Source organism: Aethalodelphis obliquidens, unplaced genomic scaffold, assembly GCF_003676395.1.
Source record: "Aethalodelphis obliquidens isolate GAN/ISIS:26980383/991018 unplaced genomic scaffold, ASM367639v1 scaffold89, whole genome shotgun sequence".
Lineage (NCBI taxonomy): Eukaryota > Metazoa > Chordata > Mammalia > Artiodactyla > Delphinidae > Aethalodelphis > Aethalodelphis obliquidens.
Genome location: NW_020838033.1, coordinates 3,029,489 through 3,057,094, shown reverse-complemented (window position 1 = coordinate 3,057,094; position 27,606 = coordinate 3,029,489). Strand labels below are relative to the sequence as shown.

At 41.5% G+C, this 27,606-nt stretch overlaps 1 protein-coding gene across 1 annotated transcript; it reads left to right on the top strand.

Moving 5' to 3' along the window:
* The first annotated feature begins 46 nt into the window (after positions 1-46).
* Positions 47-25,712, top strand: KPNB1 (karyopherin subunit beta 1). The gene is made up of 22 exons (XM_027094303.1): positions 47-408; positions 513-571; positions 2,768-2,950; positions 5,409-5,609; positions 6,512-6,664; positions 8,354-8,413; positions 9,190-9,279; positions 9,627-9,737; positions 10,497-10,598; positions 11,845-12,069; positions 13,283-13,474; positions 14,274-14,404; positions 15,473-15,620; positions 15,967-16,038; positions 17,270-17,414; positions 18,986-19,068; positions 19,560-19,667; positions 20,053-20,196; positions 20,311-20,416; positions 21,080-21,194; positions 21,852-22,013; positions 22,681-25,712. Coding segments are annotated over exons 1-22 (2,631 nt in total). The 5' UTR covers positions 47-368; the 3' UTR covers positions 22,682-25,712.
* Positions 25,713-27,606: the final 1,894 nt, after the last annotated feature.

Here is a 27,606-nt window from a genome sequence, read left to right as displayed (position 1 = left end):
TTCCTCCCTCCCCCTCTCTCCCTCCCTGCGAGCCGCCGTTAACTCACAGCCTCCCTTCCCTTCTTTCTCCCTCCGCCACCCGAGCACCAGCCGCGCTCTGAGCTGCCCCCGGGGTCCCTCCCCCGCCGTCAGAGGAGCAGCTGCCGCCGCCGCCAGTAGCAAATTAGGAGGGAGGAAAGACGGAAAGGAGGAAGGAAGGGGAGCTGGAGCGACTACCAAGAGGGAGCCGGTGAATGGGCTTGTGGTGACCCCCGCCCCCCACCCCACCCTCCCTACCCACCCGACCCCCAACCCCCATCCCCAGTTAGAGCCGCCGCCCGAGAGGCCGGGCCGTCGTCCTAAGAGGAGTCGCCGCCACCGCCTCCGCCATGGAGCTTATCACCATCCTCGAGAAGACCGTGTCTCCCGGTAGGACGCGGGGGCCGGGGGTCGAACTGAGGTGATTGGGTGGGGGGAGGGGAAGCCCTGGCCCCTCTGACCCTGTCCCCTTTCCCACTTTCCTTCCCCCCCAGATCGGCTGGAACTGGAAGCGGCGCAGAAGTTCCTGGAGCGTGCGGCCGTGGAGAACCTGGTGCGTGCCACCCCGCCGTCCCCCATCCCGCCGTCTCCCCATCCCCTGCATGCGGGCCTTCCCGCCCTCCCGGAGGCCCAGGCCTCGGGAACCCACCCCGCCCCATCCCGTCCCCCTCCCCCCCCCGTCCAACCTAACCCCGCCATCGGGAAGCCGGTGGGTGTGTCCCGCCCCGGGCCCGGCATCTGGCCAATGGCGCGGCGCGCCGGGGTGACTGCCACCCAATCGGCGTGCAGCCTGAGGGCGGCGGTGCAGCAGGAGGGAGAAAGAGGGAGGGAGAGGAGGTTAGGTTGCGCGGCGCTGCGTGTTCAGCAAGGGTGGGGGTGGGGGAGCCGGGCCTAGGGGCCATGTGGAAGCTACGAACCCTGCCGCCCGCCTTATTCGTACCGGGGCCGGCTTCTCCTTCCTGTCCCGTGGCCCCTGTGATTGTTCGCCTACTTCCCAGAGCTCTACCGTTTCCAGTCTCCCTTGGTCTGTGCTCATGGCCAGGCCTGCACCCGAATGCATCTTAACCCATTTCCGGCAGTGTTTCTCCCTTTTTTGACTGGGTATTTCTCACCCGGGTTTTTGTATTTCCCCCCCGCGTACCCCCGAATCAGTAGAGACTAAATCTGCACCCAGATAACAGGCTGAGGCTCATCCTTGAGATCGGGCCTGTTTCCAGAGGAAAGTTCCTCGTTTTTCATATTTTCAAATTTAAAGGATACAGAACAAATGAATGTTAAGTCCCGTAGAGACTGGATCTCTGTATAAAATTGTGAGATGTATTGGTTGAAACAACCTATGTGTCAGTAATGTTCCTCTTTGGATTCCCTCCTGTTGGGGGGATGGGGAGCAGAGAGAAGGGTGAATGATACTAGACATCTTTTAAAGGTAATAGTTCACTGTAACCAGATGTGTTCTTTTGTGTTACTTAGGCAAAATAACGCAAGAAAAAAAAGTGACAAGGTGTATTTTTATTTTATACAAACTGCCTTTGAATGGTTTTTGGGTTTTTTGTGTTTTGTGGAGTTTTCGTGTTTTTTGTGGGTTTTTTTGCCTTTCCATGTGTTAGTTTTTACTACTAATTTTTTTATCCTTAATTTTCCATAGAAAAGATTTTTATCCACTAGTATAGACTGATAATATTTCCATTTGGTATATATTCCTCTTTTCTTCTTTTGCTAAATTTGCAAGGAGCCTTTTCTCTTATTCCTAACATTTTATCTTATTCCCAACATTCCTAACATTCTTTAGTGGTATATAATTAATAAAACCTTTAAGAATTATTTCCCACTGTGGTTGGAGGACTTGTTAGTGGTAAACTATCTGCTTTTAGTTTTTCCTGTTAGCTTTTCCATTGGAGAGAGCTTCTTGCAGGGAAGACTAGTGTGTGTTAAAATTTTTAAACCAAATTTTTAAACCAAATTGGGGACCTGAGCAGTACAAAAGATTGAGTATACTTTTCAAGAATCTACAGTAATGTTTAAACAACTCAAGAATAGGAACAACTCAAGGAATTGTTAATAACACACTTTTAGTGTGTTAACTCTTGCCTATTAAACATGAAGTCATTTTCCTTGACATTTTTATCTTTTCAGTTGCCCCCTATTTCTAAATATTTGTTATCACTTTTCCCTTATATATCTTTTTTCACTGTTATTTTGCTGAAACACTGAAAACTAAACTAGAGAACACTAGTCTCCTAAGTCTATGTTTTACATTTAGAAGTACTTCCCTCTCTTATAACCTGCTTCCATGAGATCAAAAGCCACCCTGGGTGTCATTCTTTTTGGACCAAGATTTTTTTTAATCTAAATTTTAAAAGTAACAATTTTACTTTCTACCCTGTCATAACATATTCATTTAACAAATACAAATTACTGAGTACCGGGTTTTGTTCTAGGTATGAAGAAGAATCTTCTACCAGATTGTCAAGCTTACTTTAATTCTGGGGGATCTGATGTGAAGATTTGGGCACTCTTAGTTGATGTTGATAGGAAAACCTGTAACTCCTTGTTAAATGCTGAGTCTGTGTGAGAAGATGGATGACTTCCTCATGTACCAAATAACATTTTTATAGGAATCTTGAAGTAGATATTTTGGCATTTTCTGAAATATTATATGTCCTAAAAATTTTAGGTTTTCCCCTGTTTTTTGGTGCTATTCTCAATTGGTAAAATTCCTAAGAGGTATTATTCCTTCACATCTTAACAGCCCACTTTCCTTGTGGAACTGTCCAGAGTGCTGGCAAATCCAGGAAACAGTCAGGTTGCCAGAGTTGCAGCTGGTCTACAAATCAAGAATTCTTTGACATCTAAAGACCCAGATATCAAGACACAGTACCAGCAGAGGTGGCTTGCTATTGATGCTAATGCTCGACGGGAAGTCAAAAATTATGTAAGTAGCTTTCATCTCCTTTTGGTCACACTAGCCTGGGGAGTGTCAGTTCTTTGGTCATCTACATGGGAAGGAGCTGACAGTGCAATAGATGTCTGGGATCTAAACTTAACTTGAAGGTAAAAAATGTATTTGATACAAGTCTTCTTTCTCAAACTGTCTTTATCCAAGTGATTTAGAGCTTAGTTAACTAACACTTAGCTCTTGCTGAACTTCTGCTGTAGATAGTTCCATTGTTTGGTGATTTAGGCATGGCACTGTGTGGAGTCAGAAGGGGAATTAAATGATCTCCTGGGCTTTCAAGCCCAAAGAGTTTGTGAAATAAGATTATGACATTAATCATGATTTTATCTACTTAGCAAATAATGAGAAACTTCTAGAGACATCTGGCTTTTTGTCAAGGTGTTTAAAAAGTGAGCTGATGGATTTTTAGTTTTTATTTATTTTTTTGAGGAAAATTGAATGTCACTTGTTACGCTGCGTTATGGAGTTCTTGTGATTTGCTTGGTGAATTAGAAATCCATAATTCTTGCTACAGCAAAGAACTCAGAATATGTGGACGTATATGCTTTTTTTTTTTTTAATTGGGTTCTTTAGTGGCCTGTGTTACATGGATAAGGCACAGAGAGTAGTAAGTCAAACATCTGTGCAGTCATCAGTTGGTCCTTGGTATTTGAGGAGAAACCAGTGGGGGGATTTCTGCGTCTGTACTTGTGCTAGTCGTGGTTCTGCACATCAGTCTTCTGTTTCCTGGTTCTGGGTGTCAGCATTAGGTAAATTAGTGCTCTTTACGGCAGTAACTTCTCTTTCTAATTATGTACCTCCTTCCCTCTTCACTCTTGCATGGAGGAACTCATGACAGGAAACTAGGTTACAAAAGCCAACTTATTTTGAATCTTCTTTGGAATATGTAGAGCTATTTCTGTCCACATTGGGTTTCCTTATATAATAACATTTTAATCCTTCTTTCAGTAATTTGATATAAATGAAGTTTATTCCATTAATCACTGGAAATCTTTTGTTGTTGTTTGTTTGTTTTTGTATTTTGGCCTCGCTGTGTGGCATGCGGCATCTTAGTTCCCCACCCAGGGATTGAACCCATGCCCCTGCAGTGGAAGGGTGGAGTCTTAACCACTGGACCACCAGGGAAGTCCCATAATCACTGGAAATCTTGGTACTTAACTGTATTCATTCAATTTCTCGTTTTCCTCAAATTACACAATAGTAAATGAGAGAAGACATGATTGGAACTGTAGTTGACTTTGGAGGGGGGCACATCAATCTTAACACCAAATTTAAAATTTTTGAGTAAGAATTTGTATAGACATTATTGAGCTTTCATGCATGAAAAAAATAGCAGTTATCTTGGGTTTTTTTCCCTTTCATAGCACATCTGGTAATACTTTTTCAGTGCTGGTGGTTATTTTTTAAAATGTGGGTCTGGACACAGTTGAGAGCTAATTTCTTACTCCTCTTATTTCTGATAATTGACTATTATCATTAGGGTCACCCCTAGTTTTAAAAAAATAACTTTCAGTAGTCAGGATTTAGACATTTGTAGTCTCTAAATCACCTCAAGTAATATTAATTAATGGTCTTCTAGAAGCAATTTAAAGGAGAAAAGCTAAAAATAGAATGGGATTCACGTATGTACTAGGAGATGGTGCAATACGGTATAAAGGCACCCTGGATTTCTTAGTCAGACTTGGATTAATACCTGTTCAACCCCTGCCCTTTTGGACAATTCATCTCATCCCTGCTCCCTGCCCCCTTCCCCATAACAGTCTTTCTTAAAGTCCAGTCTAGCTCTGGTAGCCCTAGGGAGCAAAACCTTCATTTAGAATCAATCAGAACTGTTATTGGGTAGAGCTGTTGGGAGTGGGCAGGGCTGATGATATACCGTATAAGGGGGAAGGATGGGGATTTCATTATTATTAGCTACAAAGCAGGATACTAAGTGACCTGACCTAGTCAGCAGAGCTGGCCTGGATATCTGGCAGCTACTCTTTGTCCTGCGTTCATGCCAGGAACAGTTAACTGTTTGCCTTTTGAGTGGACTGGTGATTCTTAGTGAGTTCATTGACAGAATTAGCTGATCGTGGTAATGATTAACCTAGGGTCAGTTGTGGCTTCATTCTTTATCTGTACCTATGCCTTTGCTACTTTCTCACCTTGTGTTGAACACTGAGGTGAGGTATCTGGCTTTGGAGATTCCATTTGGAAGTAAGAGATAATTGGTTTCATTTCTAGCCTCTGGGGCAGTGTTGATTGTGCTGCTGTTGGTATTGAGGCTGGCTGTTTTCCCAACAGGTGGCCTATACTGTATATGCCTTTTCCTACTTTTCTGTATTATAGAAAATTCAGAGACTGATGTAAGAGGTATGCTGGTAGGCAAAATATATTTAAGTAGTATTAAAATTGATATCTTTTGTCTTTTTGTGTGTGTACCTGCGTACAGGTTTTGCAGACTTTGGGCACAGAAACTTACCGGCCTAGTTCTGCCTCGCAGTGTGTGGCTGGTATTGCTTGTGCAGAGATCCCAGTGAACCAATGGCCAGAACTCATTCCTCAGCTGGTGGCCAATGTCACAAACCCCAACAGCACAGAGCACATGAAAGAGTCGACATTGGAAGCTATTGGTTACATTTGCCAAGATATAGTAAGTGCTGTATCTAACTTATATACCTCTGATTCCATCTGGTTGTAACATGCATGGTATTAGAATTATTCTTTGTCATCATGAAGAAAACCAAGCTATTGCAGAGTGTTTTGAAAGTAGGGCTGCTTTATTTGTTATTTTAGACTTCTATATTTAGATAGTTAATTTATCCTCATATTGCTAAGCATGCCCTAAAGGAAAGAGACTTAAGGTTTACAAACTCAAGATGGAAATCCCTGTATGGAGGGGCATAGATATTCTCTCCTCTCCTTGATCTGATCGCTTTTTGAAGATCCTCAATGTACCAAGGATGCTGTGTTACTTTTTCAGTTACTATTTTACAGAAACAGTTTGCCAGCTTTTGCTGTAGTGGTTTAACCACTGGAGCCACAACACAGTATGTTAAATGCAGCCCTCCTAGGACTGTTGTTGCTGCTGAGGTTACTACTCTTGGTGTCTGTTTTGATATACAGATTTGATGAAGCAAAGAAGTCCACAGCACTTGACCTGGACTTAGACTCCATAGATGTGCCCAGGTGTTGATCCTTGGTCCTCAGATGTTCTGAAGCTTTACTTCAGTTGGTACAGATGGCCTGGGAAAAAACACCAGACTGCCATCTCCATTTGCACAGAAGGGGAAAAAAAAAGCCAGCATTACTTCATGCCCAGAGTCATTATGCTAAGAAGCAGAGATGAAGTTGATGAGTTTAACTTGTTTCAGTTCAATTTTGGACTACCAGACCCTGGGATATTTTGCAGGTGGTTTGTCCCTAAATGGAAATGTGTGGGAAAAGATCAGGAAAGTCTCATGATACTCTCTCAAATAGATTTTACAGTTGAAAGGACTGCTGATTAGTCATGAGCTCAATTATTATATTCACTGCACTTCTCTGCTGTTTCAGGACCCAGAGCAGCTACAGGATAAATCCAATGAGATTCTGACTGCCATAATCCAGGGGATGAGGAAAGAAGAGCCTAGTAATAATGTGAAGCTAGCGGCTACTAATGCACTCCTGAACTCACTGGAGTTCACCAAAGCAAACTTTGACAAAGAGGTAAGTGTCTCTTGATTAAAAGGTGTAGGTTCAGAGGGTGAGGCGTGAGAGTTAAATGAAAGTTTTGTTTTGTTTTAAGTTTATGACTTAGAAGGTACCATCTTCTTTAGAAGCATTTATTTCCCATCTAGTTAAGATTTGTGTTGTGTGAAACGACCATGGAGTAGGTGTTTGCCATTTCTCATCAGGCTTTTGGGAATAATGTGATCTAAAATGTTTCTAGGTTTAGGTTTTCCCTTTTGCAGTCCAAAGTGTGAGTATGCTTTGGGATTTTTTTTAAAATATGCAAATTGGGCTGTTTCATACTTCCTTAGGAAAGTGCTTTTGAAAATTAATAAATAAAGTTTATTTTGCCTGAAAGTATTTCCCCCTATTATTTATTTGTTGTTGTGTTAAAATGTACAATAAAATGAAGTTTGCCATCTTAACCATTTTTAAGTGTAAAGCTCAGTAGTGTTAAGTATATGCACATTATTTTGCAGCCAATCTCCAGAACTTTTTCATCTTGCAAAACTGAAATTATATTAACTCGCCATTTTCCCCTTTACAATCCCTGGCAACCACCTTTATACTTTCTGATTCTATGAGTTTGTTTATTCTAGACAGTTTATGTTAGTAGAATCATGCAGTATTTGAATTGTCTTTTTGTGACTGGCTTATTTCACTTAGCATAATGTCTTGGGTTCATGCATGTTATAGCATTGTCAGAATTCTCTTTTTAAGGCTGAATAATAATTCCATTATATTCGTTGGTTGATGGGCATTTGTTTTGCTTCCTTCCACCTTGTGACTGTTGTTAATAGTGTTGCTGTATACGTGGGTGTACAAATATATCTTTGAGAAGTCGTTTTCAGTTCTTTTGGATATATACCCAGAAGTCGATTGCTGGGTGAAAGCAATCGACTGAAAGTCTGAAAGCATTTTTGCACGTTTGTTGATGCTTTAGTTGGGCTTTTTGCCTTTTCTTGGCCTTAGAGTGGACAGAGTAGGGAGGTCTAAGAAACGAAAGCAAACTGCAATTCTAATTGCTTGGAAAATGTAGTTCATTAGTCTTCTCCTGTATCTTACCACATTTGATCTGGGTTTGTTTGAATTCCCTTAAATTTTATTTTATTTTTTTTTTAATTTTTAAAAAATATTTATTTATTTATTTGGTTGCATCGGGTCTTAGTTGCGGCATGTGGGATATTACTTGCGGCATGTGGGATATTACTTGCGGCATGCGTGATCTAGTTCCCTGACCAGGGATTGAAGCTGGGCCCCCTGCATTGGGAGCACGGAGTCCTAGCCACTGGACCACCAGGGAAGTCCCTCTCTTAAATTTTAAATACAAGGAAGGGGGTTTTCCTAATTGTAGGGGGGTTTTTTGTTTTGTTTTAGCCATCTTTATTTCAATCCTGTGACCTACATTTTCCTGTCTGCTTCCTTCCTCAAGTCTTGTTAGTGAAGGTCATTTGGGGGATTAAAAGATTCAGGACCTCCTTAGAGGGCAGGTCATATAGTAGACACTGGGGGCAAACTCTGTAGAGCCTTCATAGTCCCATTACTGTGTCGGGAAAACCTGCTTGATTGGTCCAGGGTTGTGTGGGTCCCTGAGGGAGTGAGAGTTTTCTTTGAAGGGATAGTCTAGTAATCTTCATATATGTGGTTTATACTCTTCTCATTTTCTTTATTTTTATTCTTTTGCAGTCCGAAAGGCACTTTATTATGCAGGTGGTCTGTGAAGCCACACAGTGTCCAGATACAAGGGTAAGTGAGAGGTCATGTGAAAAATTTGTCTTCTGTCTTTCCTAGGAAATGCTAACTCTAGCATAGTAGTTTGAAATGTTGGAATCTGGTGACTTCAGAAATAGGTTTGACTAATACTGTTATTAAATAAGAATTTTTCTTCACTGAATTGGAGAAGAGGGAAGAATAGTCCTTGGAAAGCTAACATGATGGAAGTTGTCACCTTCTTAAAAAAGATTTAAGGGAGAAATGGTTTTTGATCAGCCTTGCTGGGTTTTTTTTTTTTTTCCGCCACGCGGGCCTCTCACTGTTGTGGCCTCTCCCACTGCGGAGCACAGGCTCCGGACGCGCAGGCTCAGCAGCCATGGCTCACGGACCCAGCCGCTCCGCGGCATGTGGGATCTTCCCAGACTGGGGCACGAACCCACGTCCCCTGCGTCGGCAGGCGGACTCTCAACCACTGCGCCACCAGGGAAGCCCAGCCTTGCTATTTAATTGCTGTAGGTTGTTCAAGTGATTGTTTTCCATTGTAGCCGTTGAAACAGCTTTCCTATTGCAGTAACCTAAACCTTGACCCTTGAAGCCGGTGGGAGTAACATCCAGTCTGAGGGCGTTAGTGAGTTTAGTCCTGCCAGGGGTTCCACAGATATCTTTAAAGTAAAAAAGAAGGAAAAGAAATACACTTCAATTGACACTATAGATTATTAACCCATTTGAGTGAAGTGGTTATTTCCCTTTGTCAGATTGCATTGTTATTAAACTAAATAGTAAACTGTTTAATCTGATGTTTGCAAAAGGTACGAGTGGCTGCCTTACAGAATCTGGTGAAGATAATGTCCTTATATTATCAGTACATGGAGACATATATGGGTCCTGCTCTTTTTGCAGTAAGTATTTTTATTTTATGTAGTTGAGCATAGAGCTGATTGCAAAAGTCCATTATTCTTAGTTGATGTTTCGTCAGTTCTGTAATTATTTAATGTTGTGAAATCAAGGAAATTCCCTGAGTCTGCGTATTAGATTTAAGTTCATCAGCAGTGTGCCAAGAAAACTTGTGCTACCTTTGTACTAATGAGAAGAGTATATTTTAAAAATCTCTTTTTCCTACCTTTCATTTCAGACCTAGCTTTCATAAATATACATCTTTGAAACTTGAGTATCTGTGATTATAGGAGGGGTCGAACTTGAACCAGCACTTATTTGGGACCTGGGGTGTTGTGTTTTCTCTCTTAAGATCACAATTGAAGCAATGAAAAGTGATATTGATGAGGTGGCCCTACAAGGGATAGAATTCTGGTCCAATGTCTGTGATGAGGAAATGGACTTGGCCATTGAAGCTTCAGAGGTGAGCCTGGGAGAGTCCATGTGGTGGGAGAGCTGTCATTCTGACTGGGCTTTGGGACTTAACCTCTTTTGTGGATATTATTTTTCCTCTGGGAGAGCTTTATTATGACCGGGCTTAGAGGGTATCTCCATTTGTAGAGATTTGGGGTTTTCTGCTAGCCAAAGGCCCTCATGAGGGAGACAGATCAGGAATGAAGCATCTCCTGTTTTTACCAGTCAGGATTTGTTGAAAATACTAGTACTGTGAACACAAGGGGGCAGCAGGAAGTCTCATTTTAACCAGGTGACATCTGATGCTGAATTATTTTCTTTTGGAAGGCCTAATGCAAGCATGGGATGTATAATTGATAGCTTACTAACTCTGGTGAAGGAATTAGATACGGAGAAAGGGGTTAATTCTGCACTCGCAAATTCGAATTCAAGCTTTGTTTCCAACCTTGATTGTCTTTATGTCCCACAAAAAGCACAATCTTTGGCATCTTTATGTAAGCTTCATACATCTCTTCATCCAGAGGTCACTTAGTGAATAAAGAATATAATTCTTAAGGTTGCCTTGGTCCTTTAAGGTAGATTATATGTATGGCCTAAAAGAATCTCATTGAAGTAGCCCAAAAATGAGCGCCTCCAAAGAGCACACACACTGCATGTTACCATGTGCTCCATGTATTTCTGTACAGACCCGTGGGCAGCTCTCACTGTATGCCTTTAGTATCATAGCTTGTTTGCTGCTGTCCAGAATTTGCTTTATGTTTCTCCTCAGGCAGCAGAACAAGGACGGCCCCCTGAGCACACCAGCAAGTTTTATGCCAAGGGAGCACTACAATACCTGGTTCCAATCCTCACACAGACACTAACTAAACAGGTGAGTTACCTTCCAAATCTAGCCAGGTGAGCTGTGAAGCCTTGTTAACGGTTGGTTTGCTGTGGAACAGTTGCCACGAAGGAACTCAGCAACTCTTGAACTAGTTGATGTTCTGTTATAGATGCCTCGGGAAGAGCTGAGCTGGATCAGTAAGATCCTCTAGGCTCTGAGTAGTTTTTGATCAGCCTGACAAAATAACTGTAGCAAGACTTCATGAGGGATGTGGGTTTAATGAGTAAGTAGAGAAATTATCTTATAAGAAGTGTATCTTGGTTGCCATTGTTCCCTTTCAGCTTCATGCATCACAGTTTTTCTTGGTATGGTGTTTGGAAAGATTCTTTCTGTCACCTCATCTCTTCTGGTGCATGTGAAATATTATCAAAGAGCTGGAAGTGCTTTGAGGAAACAACGCTGTAACTTTGAGCACTGCAAAATTTCTTCGTACACAGGAATGTAATTTGTTTTTAGGGAAGTACATGACTCTTAATAGAGCGATCTTGAAAGATAAATAGAGATACACTTAGTTTGAAATGGACTCGGTGTTCCCTTAAATTTTCATCTCATCTTTTAGTTTTACAGTTGTTGTTTTTCTATCTTTGACCTTAGTATTTTCACTTTTGTATATTTTTGTTGTGCTTTTCTCATTTTGGGAACAAATCATTCTTTAGGTATATAATTTTCTGAAGTTGCATAAGCAGCCTACCTTAAATTACTCTGGTGTGAACAGCCACAATAAGAAGGATATACCTTGAATTCTAGTTTCAAGGGAGATCTGAATGGAATCTTTTTTAACTTTTTACTGAAATAATAATTACTAGCACACCAGAACCACACTCCCCACCCCCATCCCCCCAGTGTCTTCTTCCTGGTCATTAACTCCTCCCTCACCTTTCACTGCATAGATTTTGACTGATTTTGAACTTTATATAACTAGAATCAAGTAGCATATATTCTTTTGTCCTGCTTTTTACTTTATGTGTTCAAGATTCATCCTTATTGCATGTAGTTGGAGTTTGTTCATCTCATTGTATAGTGCTAAGAAGTATCTTCCCTCTATCTACATCTTGTTTAACAAAGGCTGTGCTGTGATGAATCTTTGTGGAAGGGATAAAGATATGAAGGTTTTATATTTTATTTACTTCCCCAAAACTTAAGTTGTAATGATATTTGAGAGTAGTCAGAGGATCTTTTGAGTTAAAGTGATTCTTTGAACAAAAACTTAATTAATGCCACATTCTTTCACTAGGATGAAAATGATGATGACGACGACTGGAACCCCTGCAAAGCAGCTGGGGTGTGCCTCATGCTCCTGGCCACCTGCTGTGAAGATGACATTGTCCCGCATGTCCTCCCCTTCATCAAGGAACACATCAAGAACCCTGATTGGCGGTACCGGGATGCAGCAGTGATGGCTTTCGGCTGTATCTTGGAAGGACCAGAGCCCAATCAGCTCAAACCACTAGTTATACAGGTGAAGCTGAGGGAGTTTGTGGGTGGAAAGTGGGATATTTATTGTTTATTTAAACTTTTTGCTTGAAGATTTGCCTTTGTTTTTTTTATTTTTTTGCGGTACGCCGGCCTCTCACTGTTGTGGCCTCTCCCATTGCGGAGCACAGGCTCCGGACGCGCAAGCTCAGCGGCCATGGCTCATGGGCCCAGCTGCTCCGCGGCACATGGGATCTTCTCGGACCGGGGCATGAACCCGTGTCCCCTGCATCGGCAGGCAGACTCCCAACCACTGCGCCACCAGGGAAGCCCTTGCCTTTATTTTAAAAACAAAGCTGTAAATAGTTATCTACAAAGATTACTTGTGGATAGCTATTCGCTGTCAATGAGGCATAAAATATATTTCTTTTTTTATTACAAAAATCATATGACTTGAAAAATGCAGAAAAGGCCAAAAAGAAAAAGCTACCTTTAATCCCATTGCCCAGTGATAACAGTGTGCATGTATGTGCAACAGGATGGAGATTTTACTGTACAAATAGTTTTAAAACTTGTTTTTTCACTAAATGCTATATCATAAACAATTCTCCATATTTTTTTAAAATTTATTTTTGGCTGCATTGGGTCTTCGTTGCTACACGTGGGCTTTCTCTAGTTGTGGTGAGCAGGGGCTACTCTTCGTTGTGGTGCGCGGGCTTCTCATTGCCGTGGCTTCTCCTGTTGTAGTGCATGGGATCTAGGCACGCAGGCTTCAGTAGTTGTGGCGCACGGGCTTAGTTGCTCCGCGATATGTGGGATCTTCCCAGACCAGGGACTGAACCCGTGTCCCCTACATTGGAAGGCGGATTCTCAACCACTGCACCACCAGGGAAGCCCAAGAGTACATTTTAATTGAGCTTAGCGTATATAGACCTCAACCGTTCAGGAATAGCTAAATGCCATCACAGCTTCATCCTGGGATCTCTGCCTGAGTAATTCAATAAAGATTGCTGCAAGTATTCATACCAAACTCTTAATAAAACTGTGTATTGGGATTTGGTGAAGAGAGGAGGACTTTTTCACTTTTCCAGTTACTTTTATTATATTGTTGGATATTTGATAAGCATGTCTTATAAAATGACAAAACCATCTTGATACTTTGAGTTAAATTCCAAACATCAGTATTTCCTCTTCTGAGGTATCAGTCAGCATGAACTTTAATCTTTGTTTTGCTTTGCCGATAACTGTTGTATTTTCAGGCTATGCCCACCTTAATAGAATTAATGAAAGACCCCAGTGTAGTTGTTCGAGACACAACTGCATGGACTGTGGGCAGAATCTGTGAACTGCTTCCCGAAGCTGCCATCAATGATGTCTACTTGACTCCCCTGCTGCAGTGTCTGATTGAGGGCCTCAGTGCTGAACCCAGAGTGGCTTCAAATGTGTGCTGGGTGAGGGATTTTCTTCCTGGTGAGATAAGGAGGTTGGCCAAGCCATTGGCAAGGAAGTAGGAGGTGTGGGAGAGAAATGGGTCCACCTCACTAGAAGGCTTTTTCTGAATAGCATCTCCTTTCTAATTTCTTCAATTAAAATGTGGGGGAGATGTGAGCTGCATGACCCAGTGGGAACTGTTGTCTCATGGTGACTGGTTCCCGAGCCATTTAGAAGAGTCATGTTAAGCCAGCGGGAAAACTATCTGGACTTGGGTTTTTTTCTTCAGTTGCTTGGGGACAAGAAATTTTGATTAAGGTAGAGAGTTGCTGGCCATGAAAAGTAACCATTGCTGAGAAGGGGGTATGAGGGAAGGAAGGTAGGCAGCTCAGTGTTGAGTCAGTATAGGCTGAATGTAGTTTGTTAGGGACCTTTGGGGTTTGGGGGAGGAAGGTAAAATAAGGAAGGAGTGGGACAAAGAGGCTTTCTGTGAATGGAAAGAGAAGAAATGAAGTGGCAGGCATTCGTGGTAGGTGAAAATACTCTGCTGCTTAGAGAGTTGTATGTAGATTATTAGGCAGCAGAAACAAAATATAAAGAAACATACGTACATACATACGTTTATTTAATTTTAAGGGTAGCTGTACATGTTAAGTTGTCTTGAGATGACCTGGATAGGAAGAATTGAGGATTCACTGCCATTGGTTTATTCTTAGATCAGTTGGAAAGGAACTCTGCCCAAGGTATCTTAAGGGAAAATGAGGTAATCCTGGAGTGGGATTCTTTTGAAGTTTAATTAATATTTACTCTGGGTTTAAGGCTTTCTCCAGTCTGGCTGAAGCTGCTTATGAAGCTGCAGATGTAGCTGATGATCAGGAAGAACCAGCTACCTATTGCTTATCTTCTTCTTTTGAACTCATAGTTCAGAAGCTCTTGGAGACCACAGACAGGTAACTGATACTACACAGAAATGAGTGAAATGAGTGGTGTCTTTGCATCCAACTCCTTTTGCCTCTTGTGTAGGGACTGTTTAACCTAATCATAGAAACATTGCAATAGGAGAAATTAAAAGAATCCTGTTCTAGATTGTTTAAATAAGAGTGAGGAAAGAAATGTAGACTTTCGACTACCTTAGAATTGTACGGTTTATAACTAAGGTCAGAAAATAATCTCATTTCTCTACAGGTAGAGAGTAGTTGACCTAGAGAGGTGCCTTCATTTTGCAGTGTCTACAGTTAATAGGAGTATTTGATTATGGTATAAGAGAAATAGTAGCTCTCATTATGAATTTAGTTGCCATACCAGATTACTAAACACCATTTATGATATTGGGTGAGGAACTTGGCATTAAATACAGTTGTTTTATAAATGACCTTTGGAAATGTAGTTTGAAGGGGTTATAAGTTGGGGACAACCTTTAATTATTGTGATTTTGTGTAAGCTGTACCTAAAGCCATGCTCAAAAGAAACCATTAGGAAGAGGGCTGGATATCAGTTCTTCATGCTTAACTAGTTCATTTCTTCATCTCGCAGATGAATGAAGACAATTGATATATCTTTTTTTTTTTTTTTTTTTCCTGACCACACCACGTGGCTTGTGGGATCTTAGTTCCCCGACCAGGGGTTGAACCCCAGGTCCTTGGCAGTGAGAGTACGGAGTCCTAACTGCTGGACCGCCAGGGAATTCCCAAGTTGTCTTTTTCATAGCTACTTGTACAGCCTCTTCAATTATCCACATGGGTTCTTCAGCATTTTTAACTATTTTTCCTACAATTTTAGCCCATTTCCAAAAGGGCCATTCTAAAGTTTAAACAGGTCTGGAAACCATATTGAACGTAGTCATTGGCTCAGAGATTGAAAATTTGGTTCCAGGCTGTATTGTGTTTGCCAAACTCAGATCAAGTCTGCAACCATATCGGTTTCTGGGTTATTTTCAGTGAGAGAGTTTCTATATTATAATGACTTCTCTGTCCTTTCTCCGTTAAGGCTTTACGATTTTTGCTGTCTGTTCCTTACAGACCTGATGGACACCAGAACAACCTGAGGAGTTCTGCGTATGAATCTCTGATGGAAATTGTGAAAAACAGTGCCAAGGATTGTTACCCTGCAGTTCAGAAAACGACTCTAGTCATCATGGAACGACTACAGCAGGTGCTCCAGATGGAGGTGAGACTGAGGGCGTTCCTGGTTCCTGGTGGGAAGGGTGTGGTACTTAACACAGAGCTCTAGTTTTAAGGCTGTTCTCTTTTTTTCAGTGCTTAAGCATATATGTTCTCAGAAAGATATAAGGCGTATACAAAAATTGTTGCAACTTAAAATTGTATTGCTTGCTACAGTTTATTCATACATGTGTAACACCATGTACGTATATAAGCTTATTTACTTTCCTGCATTAGCACCAGTAAAGATTATTTAGTGGTCCTGGCAAACCCAGCAAAAATGGAAGCATTGAGGGAGTTTAAAGCCCTTTCAGAAGGTGTTTATTCAGAACATGATCTTCTTTTTCTTGTAGTCGCATATCCAGAGCACATCGGATAGGATCCAGTTCAATGACCTTCAGTCTTTACTCTGCGCAACTCTTCAGGTATGATGGTGCCTTATCACTTAATAGCTCCAGGGAAGAGAATCATATCTCAGGATGACAAGTTCATGTACACACAGAACTCTGAAGATGATGTTATAGATGATGGTGGTCAGAAGCTCTTCTCAAAAGGCCTTAGTCTGATTGATTAGGAGAGTAATTTCCAATTTTCCTTTCTTGTCTGTCCGTAAAAATGCGGTTTGTCTTTTGTACAGTGTAGGGAAGGAAACTACTCCATTTGTGATGGTCCTCCCAGCTGTGCAGCTATTTTGTATTAGCAACTTTTAGTCTGGTTTTCATTGGGTTGTCCAAGTGTAGCCCAGTCAGATTTGGTTCCCAGCTATGGTTCACTGAGCTAAAAATACAGCCTTGTGTTTTTACCATCTTCTTTTGAAACAATTGCTGTTGGAAACTTTATTATAATTTATAGTATTTGGTGTTCACAGTAGACTTTTTCTGAGGAGAGACTGGGAAAATTAAACTGTTAACTCCTTGCTCGTGACTGGAGTCATGGCGTGGCTGAGGAGCTATTCCCTTTTTTATCCAAGAACAGGAAAACCTTGGAACTTGTCTAGTGCTTAGGTGGGTACTAGGTTTTAGAATTGAGTGATGCTGACTAGGTCATCTTACCTATGACTCCGTTCTCTTTTTTACTCCAAACTTTATTTTTTAAAACATGACTGTTAAGAGGTCTTTCCTGATCCAGTAACATTAGTTGAAACAAATTAAAGGGTAGGGAGGGAGGTTTGACGAATATTGAATTGGGAAAAGTCAGATGGGTTTCAGTTTATCAAGATAGTTTCTTGACCATCATTTGTAAATGGGTTAGGCTATAGAAAGGGTTGCTCTTTTGTTTTATGAGTAAGAACTCTAATATGACGTGTCCTTATTCAAAGCTGAAATAATTTAACTGCCATTCCAGTACAACTGGATTATGGAGGCTGCTGACAAGGATTTGTCAGACTTAAATAAAACACAGAGGAGATGACTTTTTGCACTATGGAAGATCATCTTGTATTTGTTCTGAATTGGGAAATAGATGAGATATTTAAATGTATGTTTCATTGTAGATGATTTGCACTGTCAAAACTTCTGAGCATAAAAAGCCTCCCCCCCCCCCCCAAAAAAAAAAAAAAAGAATTCTAGGGACTTAATTGATTTAAAAAAAAAAAGTATGGTGTTCTGATTGAAGGGTTTGGAATCAACAGATTCTGAACTCTTATTCATTTCACAGAATGTTCTCCGGAAAGTGCAACATCAAGATGCTTTGCAGATCTCTGATGTGGTCATGGCTTCCCTGTTAAGGATGTTCCAAAGCACAGCTGGGTCTGGGGGAGTGCAAGAGGATGCCCTAATGGCAGTTAGCACACTGGTGGAAGGTCAGTGAGCCAAAATTGGGCAGGGAATGTCTTTAGAATGCAAGAGTATCAATGGCCATGAAGAATTTTTGACTGCAAAAAAGCATAGTCCCGTCTTCTCACTTATTGGGGTATTGAGTCAGTTCAGAGCTGGATTGAACATAAGTGTAAATTTGTGTATAACTGCCTTGCCACTCTCCTTGAAGTGAATGGGGAGCCAATTTGCAACTCAGATTGGCAACCTTTCTGGGGGTGGAGGGAACTGTTACCTACCTCAAATTCATCAGGTTCTTCTTTCCCCTAAAGTCTACTTGCTTTATTGAGGTTTGGCTCCTGTAAAGCATGGAGGAAGTAAAGGTTTCTATTTTCTTTCCTGGCACTTGGTGCCTTCTGGTTTGGGTTGTAATGCTTTGGATTCAGGTTGACGCAATATGGTGCCTGGTATGGAATGGAATGAAACATCGAGTTCTAGGAATTAATTGATTTTCTGGGTGTTACATGTCTAACTATGCAGAATTGCTTTGGGGAAGCCATATCTGACTTAAGGCTCCTTGAAAGGCCATTAAAAGCACATTAAAGCGCACTTCAGAAACCTGGAATGCTTCTTCAGTGGTGGTTTGTAAGGGGTATTTTTTTTTTAAGAATTATTTATTTATTTATTTATTTTATTGGCTGCGTTGGGTCTTCGTTGATGCACGTGGGCCCCTCCCCAGCTGCGGCAAGCGGGGGCCAGTCCTCGCTGCGGCGTGGGCTTCCCACTGCAATGGCCTCTCCTGCTTCAGAGCACGGGCTCTGCAGTGAGGCGCGTAGGCCCAGCAGCTGTGGCTCACGGGCCCAGCCACTTCACGGCATGTGGGATCCTCCCGGACCAGGGCCCAAACCCATGTCCCCCGCACTGGCAGGCAGATTCCCAGCCACTGCGCCACCAGGGAAGCCCTGTAAGGTGTATTATTAAGGCAGACCCATTTCTAGCATAAGGAGCCTATGTGCAACTGGTCTGGCAACATGTGATTACCCTGGCAGGGCACAGAAGTTGATTTTGGTTCCTGGAGTGGCTGATTTGGATATGAAACCCAGACAGCTTTTCTTGACTGGCTTATTAAGTCAGTCCTTGATGGAATTGGCTAGAGACCAAGCTGGCTTCCAGGAGTTCCCTGGTGGTCTCAGGTTCAATCCCTGGTTGGAACTGAGATCCCACAAGCTGCCCGGCGAGGCCAAAAAAATAGCTGGCTTCCAAAGAGGACATGTTATAATCAGATGAAGAGATGGACAAGAGGCAATATCACTAGCTCAGGCAATTCATAATTAACCTTGGCATTCCTCGGGGGCCATACCACTTGGTGGTTTCAGCCAGAGGGAAATCCCACTCTTTGGAGATTTGGCGTTATCTCCAGGGTATAAGAGTTGGGCCCTTTTAGCAGTTATGAATTTGGCTTGTCCAAGGCAGCCCTAAGTCTTTGTGATAGAATCTGTAATTAACTCACATTCTACCTAACTTTCGACTGGAGTGTATACATTTTGGGAGAGCTAGGATGGTTATTTTTGTTCTCTTCTGTGATATCCTGTGGTGCTAATAGTTTGTTTCTTTACAGTGTTGGGTGGTGAATTCTTAAAGTACATGGAGGCCTTTAAACCCTTCCTGGGCATTGGATTGAAAAATTATGCTGAGTACCAGGTAAGCTGTGCTTTTCACAATAATACATTTATATTCTCATTTATACTTGGTAGTCATTGTAGTACAAAAGTCTGGATCCTGTAGCCCAGGTAGTATTTCCCTGTGTATCACCCCAAGGGTTGAGCTACTTTGTTGCCCTGAGTGTCTGAACTAGAAATAGTCAGTGAAGGACAGGATATTAGACACATCAGAGTAGCACCCTACGAAGGAGTTTTGTTTTGTTTTGTTTTCAGTAAACCATCTGCCTCTGCCACCACCATCCCTGGTGAATATTGTCTTTTCTGTCCTTTCTTAATGATAGATTAGATAGTCCTAGTTCTCTTCCTGCCATATTGGTTGTTAAAAAATGAACTAATGTGAGAGAGGAAGGGTCTTTTCTTCTTTGACTCTAGGTTCAAGTGATAAAGGACCAGTAGCTAGGTAAAAAATCATGCCTTACCCCTGCAGGCAGGCTTTTCTGGTCTAGAGGTCATTTTCTTGATTCTTGGCAGGTTTGTTTGGCGGCTGTGGGCTTAGTGGGAGACTTATGCCGTGCCCTGCAATCCAACATCTTACCTTTCTGTGATGAGGTGATGCAGCTCTTACTGGAGAACTTGGGGGTGAGTGTCTATACACACAATCTAATTTACCATTGGTTAGAAAGATAGTTAAACATCAAGATCCGTGACAGGGAATGTATATGTCCCAGAATGTTGGCTGTGGGCTTATGAAGGGAATTGTTCATTTTCGCAAGATGATTCTAACCTAAGAATGTGAAGTTAATTAAAGGAACGCATGGTCAGTGCATGGAACTTGAGTGGGGCAGGTGGGGACCAGTAAAGTACAAAGGAAAAGTAAATATATAATCTCTCTATCTAGAGGTAAGCATTGCTAATTTTTGTGTATGTTCCTTAAGGTCTATACCAAACATATCAGTAGTTGGTTATTTTAAAAAGCTTTTTGAATCTTTGGACAGAACTAAATTTTTTTTTTTCTCCTTGTCAGAATGAAAATGTCCACAGGTCTGTGAAGCCACAGATTCTGTCAGTGTTTGGTGATATTGCCCTTGCTATTGGTGGAGAGTTTAAAAAATATCTAGAGGTTGTATTGAATACTCTTCAGCAGGCCTCCCAAGCCCAGGTGGACAAGGTAAGTTTAAAGCTATCTTTAAGTCCAGCCCTGACTGGAGGAGCAGGACTTTTGGCAAATATTACAACTAAAGGCCATCGATATGATGGAGATTCTGTTCTTTTTCTCTTACAGTCAGACTATGACATGGTGGATTATCTGAATGAGCTAAGGGAAGGCTGCTTGGAAGCCTATACTGGAATTGTCCAGGGATTGAAGGGAGACCAGGAGAACGTACACCGTTGAGTATACAACCCAGTTGACTTAGTCCAGTGTGCACTTAGCCAAATGGGCTGTGTGTTCATTGCGTAGTTTACTTGTAAACTAACACCTGTTGCTTAAAAGAAGAGGAGAAGGAGGAACAGTGCTCTAATGAAGGGAGTAGCTTTGAGGGAGGATACAGACTCTTCTGATCCCTGCTTCTTCAGCTACCTTGCTTCACATTTCTTGAGCATTGCAAGGGATGGGATCCAGCAAGGCTGTTGCTACTGTTTGCATATGTGCCAACACTGAGTGGGACTTCCCTAACCCCCACCATGCATCTGAATTGAAGGATTGGGGGCATTAGATTTCCTCTATCAACGGATGTTTTTGTTATTGATTGGGGAAATATTTGTACTTCACTCCTTTGATATTACAGGCTTAGAGGAAAGGTCCCATTTGTGTTTCTACAGATATATATATCTGCTTATAAGAATAGGAGTATCTGCCTCTTCTGTTGACTTGAAGAATGACATCTTAATCTGAGGAAGAACAATTTGGTATAACTGTATGCAACTAGTTCTCCAGCCCAAAACCTGCGTGATGGGAGTAGAGTATTTGGGAATTTTGAAACAGGGTGTAAACAGGGTATATAGTCCTGCCAAATGTGGGACAACCTCATCAGACCTCTTTTCTTTTATAGCGGATGTGATGCTGGTACAACCCAGAGTAGAATTTATTCTGTCTTTCATTGACCACATTGCTGGAGATGAGGATCATACAGACGGAGTAGTGGCTTGTGCTGCTGGACTGATCGGGTAGGTTATACCCTGCTTCTGATAGCTGAATAGAATGTGTCCGGAAAATGAGAAGACGTGTAGTGAAGAATATTGAGAGTAGCCTGGATGGCAATTACCCACCTTTTTGGTACAGAGGGGATTTCTTTCTTTAATAGAACCCATCATGTCCTGTTTTGAGTTCTCAGATAATAATTCATTCCAGAATTTAGCTCTAATCTCATTTCAGACCCTCCAGATTTCTAATTTCTCCCCACCAAACTCTTATGAAGTGAGCTCTCAGAGATTATAGAAGCAGCATCAGATCTATGTCCATCCCCTATTCTGATGTTGGTCAACAAATTGCCTCTGTTTAGCCTCCTCTACTGAGGGTTTCTGAGGTATCATTAGAAGAAAGAACATTGGTTTTGAGCAGCTCAAAGACCTGGAGTCTAGTTCTCATTTTACCATGAATTAGCTGTGGAACCTTGGGTAAGTTATTCTACTTTTTTAGACCTCATTTTTTTAATCTGTTGAGGGCAGGTGTTAGACTTACTTATCTTTAAATTTTCTTCCAGCTTTAAAAAGTAGGTAAATACCAAGAAACCCATAGCTAGCTTAGCACTGGTTCGGAAGGTTCTAAACAAGATCTTGTTGTAGGGCCAGGAGCCCATTTTCAGGTGTGTTTACTTTGCACAGGGACTTGTGTACAGCATTTGGGAAGGATGTACTGAAATTAGTAGAAGCTAGGCCAATGATCCATGAACTGTTAACTGAAGGACGGAGATCGAAGACTAACAAAGCAAAAACCCTTGCTACATGGGCAACAAAAGAACTGAGGAAACTGAAGAACCAAGCTTGGTAAGAGCTTGTCTCCTCTGCCCTCTTTCTTCTTCTTTCTTGGGGAGGAGGTACATTTTCTTTAGACTGTTCTGACAAGGGCTTTCTTTAGGTGTTTTGTACTCTTTCCATATAGTGCTTCTGAGCCAGGCCTTTGTTCCTCAGCCTTGTACTAGTGGAAGGGTCAGGCAGCCAATCTTTCCTTGAGCCACGTTTTTGGTTCCTCATGGTGATAAAGAACAGAAATTACATAACTAGAATTCACTGAAGTCCCCAAATCATTTTGGACCTTAATAAAGTCATCGATAATGGCATTTTCCCAAAATTCTCTTTCTACTCTGTATTTCTTTCCTCATGTTCTTTTATTTCTTTACTGCAGTGCTTTGAGACATTGCTTTCTTTTACAGAAGATATCCAAAGTCGGAGTTGTCTGACCTCTGCTTTGAAATGTAGTTTTAATTTATTTTCCTCTCACTTAGTGAGTTATCTTACACCACAGATCTCAGTAAAATTGGCTATTTTGAGTTTTATCTTTTCAGTTTCCTACCCTTCATAAGTGCTAATGATTGAAAAGTTGACAAATTCCATTCAGGTCTATAAGCACTTAATTGTAGGAATCAGAGAGGTGTTTGGCTCTACTGGCTATATGGGATTTCAAAAATTGACCTTTTTTCCAATCTGTTTTTAGATCTGTTACCATTGGGATGATAACCTGAGACCCCCACTGGAAATCTCCAATCTTTTGAAAAACCCGGAAGTGAGGAGTGTGCACGGATGCTGAATGTTTGGGAATGAGAGGATGAGTGAGTGAGGCTTGAAAACACACCACACTGAAAATCCTGCCACAGCAGCAGCTGCAGCCATCAACAGCAGCGCTGCTGGTGAGCTAAGTAATCACTGACTTCGTAGAAAACCATAATGTCGGCCATCTTGGAAAAGAGAAAAATGGTGGATTTACTTTAAAAAAAAAAGAAAGCTCTCTCTTCCCAGGAGAGGCTAGAACTAGCTTTTCTGTCTTTTGGCCGGTGCCGAGTGGAATGACTAGTTTGGGGGAGAGGAGGAGGGACTGGGTTCAGCTGTGGTGCTTTGTTGTAAAAGGCATCCTGGCCTTTGCTACTGATGAGAAAGATGGAGCCTGGGTCTCAAGCCCACCTTTGGTGTACCTTTGCCACGTGGTACTGGTACTGTATGCGTGCTGGCTGAAAGGAGGGTGAGGGATTCTTTACAGTCTGAGAATGAGTGTGTGTGAGTGAGGCGGTATCCACATTCTCAACTTCAAGTCATTGCAGTTTCTTTTTCCCAGAAAAAAAGAGGTTAGGATGTTGCATTTCATGAAACTAACTGAAGTTCTGTCTACTGATGCAGCACAAGAGATATAAGACGAAAAAAAAGGAAAGACGCTCTTAGGTTTTGTTTTTTGGGTTTTTTTCTTTTTTTTTTTTTTTTTTTTAATTCTAGGGAAAACACTGACGAATGGTCAGAGCTCCCACCCTGATCTTTTCATCAAGGCGCCTTTCCTAATAATATGGTTCAACTGTGAATGTAGAAGTGGGGTGGGGGGGAACTCTGGAGTTAGAGGATATAGAAAAAATAAAAATACAGTTGTTACAAATAAAGAATGCAGACTTCGAAAACAAAAGAAAGCCACAACCCAACAAACCAAAATTTAAATGCTCATAATTGGCAGCACAAAAGAAAAGTTCTCTCCTGACATGTATCTTGGCAGTCTGAACGCCCCCAGAAAATTGTGCCAAAGAGTTTAGAAAATAAACATACCATAAAAGTAAACACAAACAGCAAATTTCAGGTAACTATTTTGGATTGCAAACAAGGATAAATTTAATGTTTAAACAATCTGATAAAATAACCATTTGGAAACTGCTTGGCCTTCTGTTCTCTTTTATTTGATTGATTATAATGCGGTATTGGTCTCTTGCTGCACTTCAAAACCAAGTAATCAAAACAAAGGAATATATATGTGTGTATATATATATACACATATATATATATGCTAGAACTCTTGTGATGAAAATGGCACTTGAAAAAGGTTATATTTTTCCACTGAAGTTGAAGATTAATAAAATGGTGTCAAAACATTCCCCTGGTCACACGCTGTAATATTTTTTTTAAAGTGTGATGTGCTATGATGATAAATCAGACTTAATTATTTTCCCTTTTACAAGGAAACAGGGCACCCTGAATTTTGGTTTTAGACTTTTTCAGCAATAAGGAGGGATGTTGGTAAGCTTTGATCCCCTTTTGGTTCTGCAGTTATTAGGAGTTTTTGCTGGCATTTTGAACATGCTGCTTTCAAAAGCACCAAGAAAGATTTTTAAATTGCTTCCAGGTATTTGGAGGATTAAAAAGACCTTAATTTCCCACTTTCATTTCCATTCTAGCAAAAAATATGGGCTTACATGTTTCTCTTTGCCAACTCCCTGTTCAAGCCTTCCATTCATAAGCGGGATTGGCTCAGTTTTGCCCATCCATACGGCAGCATCTCTAATAGCTCTTGTACAGGGTATCAGATATTGTGCCTTTTGGTGCCAGGTTCAAAGTCAAGTGCCGATCTATGAACCAGTGTACAAAAAAAAAATCCAGGTGTTTGAAGGAAAGACACTCCATTGTGAATAAAGAGCTCACACCAGCTCCTGAGCCCTCTGAAGAGACCTGGCCCTATAATGCCTTGTTTAAATTTTAGTTGTTCTTGAGGGAAAGGGTGATATACTAACCATTCCTGATAAGGGTTGGTCAGGGCTTAGGGAGGGGGCAGGAATATTGGGGAGAAAAAAAAATCTGATCATTCCTCAGTGCTACCCATTTCTGTCCTGTGTGGGCTGCTTAGCTAGACAGCAGGAGAATAAAGTACACTGAGAACCATAATGAAAACAAAACCCGTGTGTTTTGTCATGTTTTGTTCCAGGGAAGCAGTTGACAAGTGCTGTTATTAATGCTTTCTCCCAGATCCACTCAGTGATGGAGAGGAGGAAAATGGGCTGGTTGGACTGTGGTCTTGGTGCCTCGCAGTTACTCTGCACTGGTTATGCATTTATTACCCTCTTTTCTAGTTACCTTTGGCTAGTGGGTCTTCCCACTAGGTATTTGTCCTTAATTGTACCACCTAAGGCAAATGGATGCAAAATGCATTCTGCCCACTCACTGTCTGGGCCTTCCCCACTCTAGTCTTGGCACATTCCTTCAAGAATGTAGTTACCGTCTGGTAAGATGGCAGTGCAAATGTGAAGAAAATAGGCATCGGACTAGGCTTTGGTTTGCCACAAGTGGCAGCTGCCTATATCAATTACAATTACATTTATTAATTTTGCTTTTCATTTTCCCAGTTCCTCTTAGCTCCCCTGTTGAAATGTTGAGATTTTGGCTGTCAGAGGCAACTGCAACATTGCCTTACGGACTTGTGGAGGAGGGGAACTGCTCAGTGTAGTGTTTTCATTTTCAGAACCAAGTAATCTAGTCACTCATATATAAGAAATGTGTCAGTCCAACTTTAAGAAAAACATCCAAATCCAAGCTCCATCATCAGATTTTGACAGCATCTTGGATTTTGAAACAACCAGTCTGTAATTGGCATTCAGAATGCCCTTGGCATGCCAGTCTGTGATGGCAGTAAAGACCTGTTAAAACACTTGAGCCCAACTTTATTAACCAAAACTGATAACACCACCTTTATCTTCTAAATAAAGTCCGCTTTATTTTTATTTTTCAACATTTTGCCGCTTCATTTTTGGTTCCAGACGGTGTCACCTCCTTGGAGGTGAAATGAGTTGTTTGAAAGAAGCTGGTGCGTGTGGTGATAGATGTGTGAGTTGGGGAGAGGAAGGACACATCTGTCTTAAAAATTAGCTCTACGTAGTACAATGGGATATGAATGAAAGTTTTCTACAAATGAGGTAGTGAAAAATGACTACGTGGAGGAGGTTTCCTGTCCAGAGAGATCTGAAGCTGCTGGAGATTGTCCTCTGTCTTGTGCATATTTTGCAGGCTAATGATCTCGTCTATTTAATGGCTTATCCAAAGGTTGGATTTTTACTTAGTTTGCAGCGTGTATTTAATTTCTGCTTCCACTTTTCCCCCCCTAGAGACTTGTAGAGGATAGAACACTGACTTGAGATTAAGAAACTGGGTCCTTTCCTTCACCCTGCTGTTTATTAGTGCAGCGAGATGCCTGCAGGCTACTTTATGAAAAAATGCACTTTCTTAGTTTATGTTGGGCAAGTAAAATGAGGGCAGACCTTCATTTTCCTACCTTAGCCTCCATGTGGCCTTTCACCATTTCTAATTGCACACCCCTGCAGTAAGGAATTTTTGATCATGCGTACCCCCATGTGTTGATAAATTATATACCTGTACTACTGTACCCATATATTGTGTAACAAGGCACAAAAATAGATAATTAAAAAGCAATTATATGAAAAATAAATATAAATAGGAGTTCTAATATTTTCTTTCTGTACCCAGATTTGGAGATTACTGGGTTATAGAGGGTAACTTGTAATTCTTGACTAGACTGCGTTAAATATTTCTCCATTGAAGGTATGCTTAGAGGAAAGAATGGTATTGGTTCATTATCAAATGGTAAGGAAGAACTGCTTCTCCTAAGAATTTTTCTTCCAGCAGCCCTCCAGGTCATTCCCCGTTCCCATATACCCGCCTCCTCAACAAACACTGAAAAAGTACATACAGTACAAGGCTACAGTTCCACCTGGCCTCATCAAGGATTCCAGCTTGACCTGTCTGATGTGAAAAAACAGTAAACACTGAAAAGATTTTATGTTTATTATATCTTAATTCCCACAGCAACCTTAACAGAGTTCTGTATAGGGGAATATATAGGAATGAGGAGCAGAAAGATTAATTTATCAGACCAAGGTCACATGGAGCTCGAATTCAAACCCAGTTCTGTCATACCAAAACCCAAGCTTTCCTCAACATTTGTCCTGGACAGATGCTGTCGGTATCTTAGTAATACAAAACAAGGATCCATGCTGTACATATTTATGCTGTGCCATGCATTTCCTTCACAACACTGTCTAAAGGTATATTTGTTGCTTATTTATTGCCAGTTTTCCCAACTATAATGAAAGCTTCCAAATTTGGTGACCTTGACTGTCTTTCCCCAGCTTAGAGCAGTGCCTGACATACAGTAGACCCTCGGTAAGTATTTGTTGAACTAATGACATGTCAGTACAGTTCAGGGAGTTTCTGAAATGGCATCACTTAGCCTTTGAGGGGCAGAACATCCAGAAACCTGGGAATGGCAGAGCCTCAAGACACTTGGGCACCTAACTCTTACCCTCGTTTGCTGGATGACTTCAGGCTAGCCTCTTAACCTTGGGTTAACTGGAGGAATGGGAATAGGATTAATCAATAATTAGACGTACAGTGTTGATTTTATGCATTACCAGATGCCAGGCTTGTAATAAGCATCTTATATAGGATAATGAAAGTAACCCTCATCAACCCTTTAACAAGAGCACCATTTTAGTCCCAGTTGACAGATGAGGGAGGAGAAGCACAGAAGGGGCAAGAATCTTGCCAAAATCACGTGGGCTAGCCAAGCAGTCCCGACTCCATAGGCTGTGCTTGTCCTGCTGGG

Coding starts and splice junctions, on each gene's coding strand:
- KPNB1 (XM_027094303.1), top strand. CDS start 369: ATGGAGCTTATCACCATCCTCGAGAAGACCGTGTCTCCCG. Junction 9,280..9,626: donor TGGGTCCTGCTCTTTTTGCA/GTAAGTATTTTT, acceptor TTCTCTCTTAAG/ATCACAATTGAAGCAATGAA. Junction 12,070..13,282: donor TCAAACCACTAGTTATACAG/GTGAAGCTGAGG, acceptor TTGTATTTTCAG/GCTATGCCCACCTTAATAGA.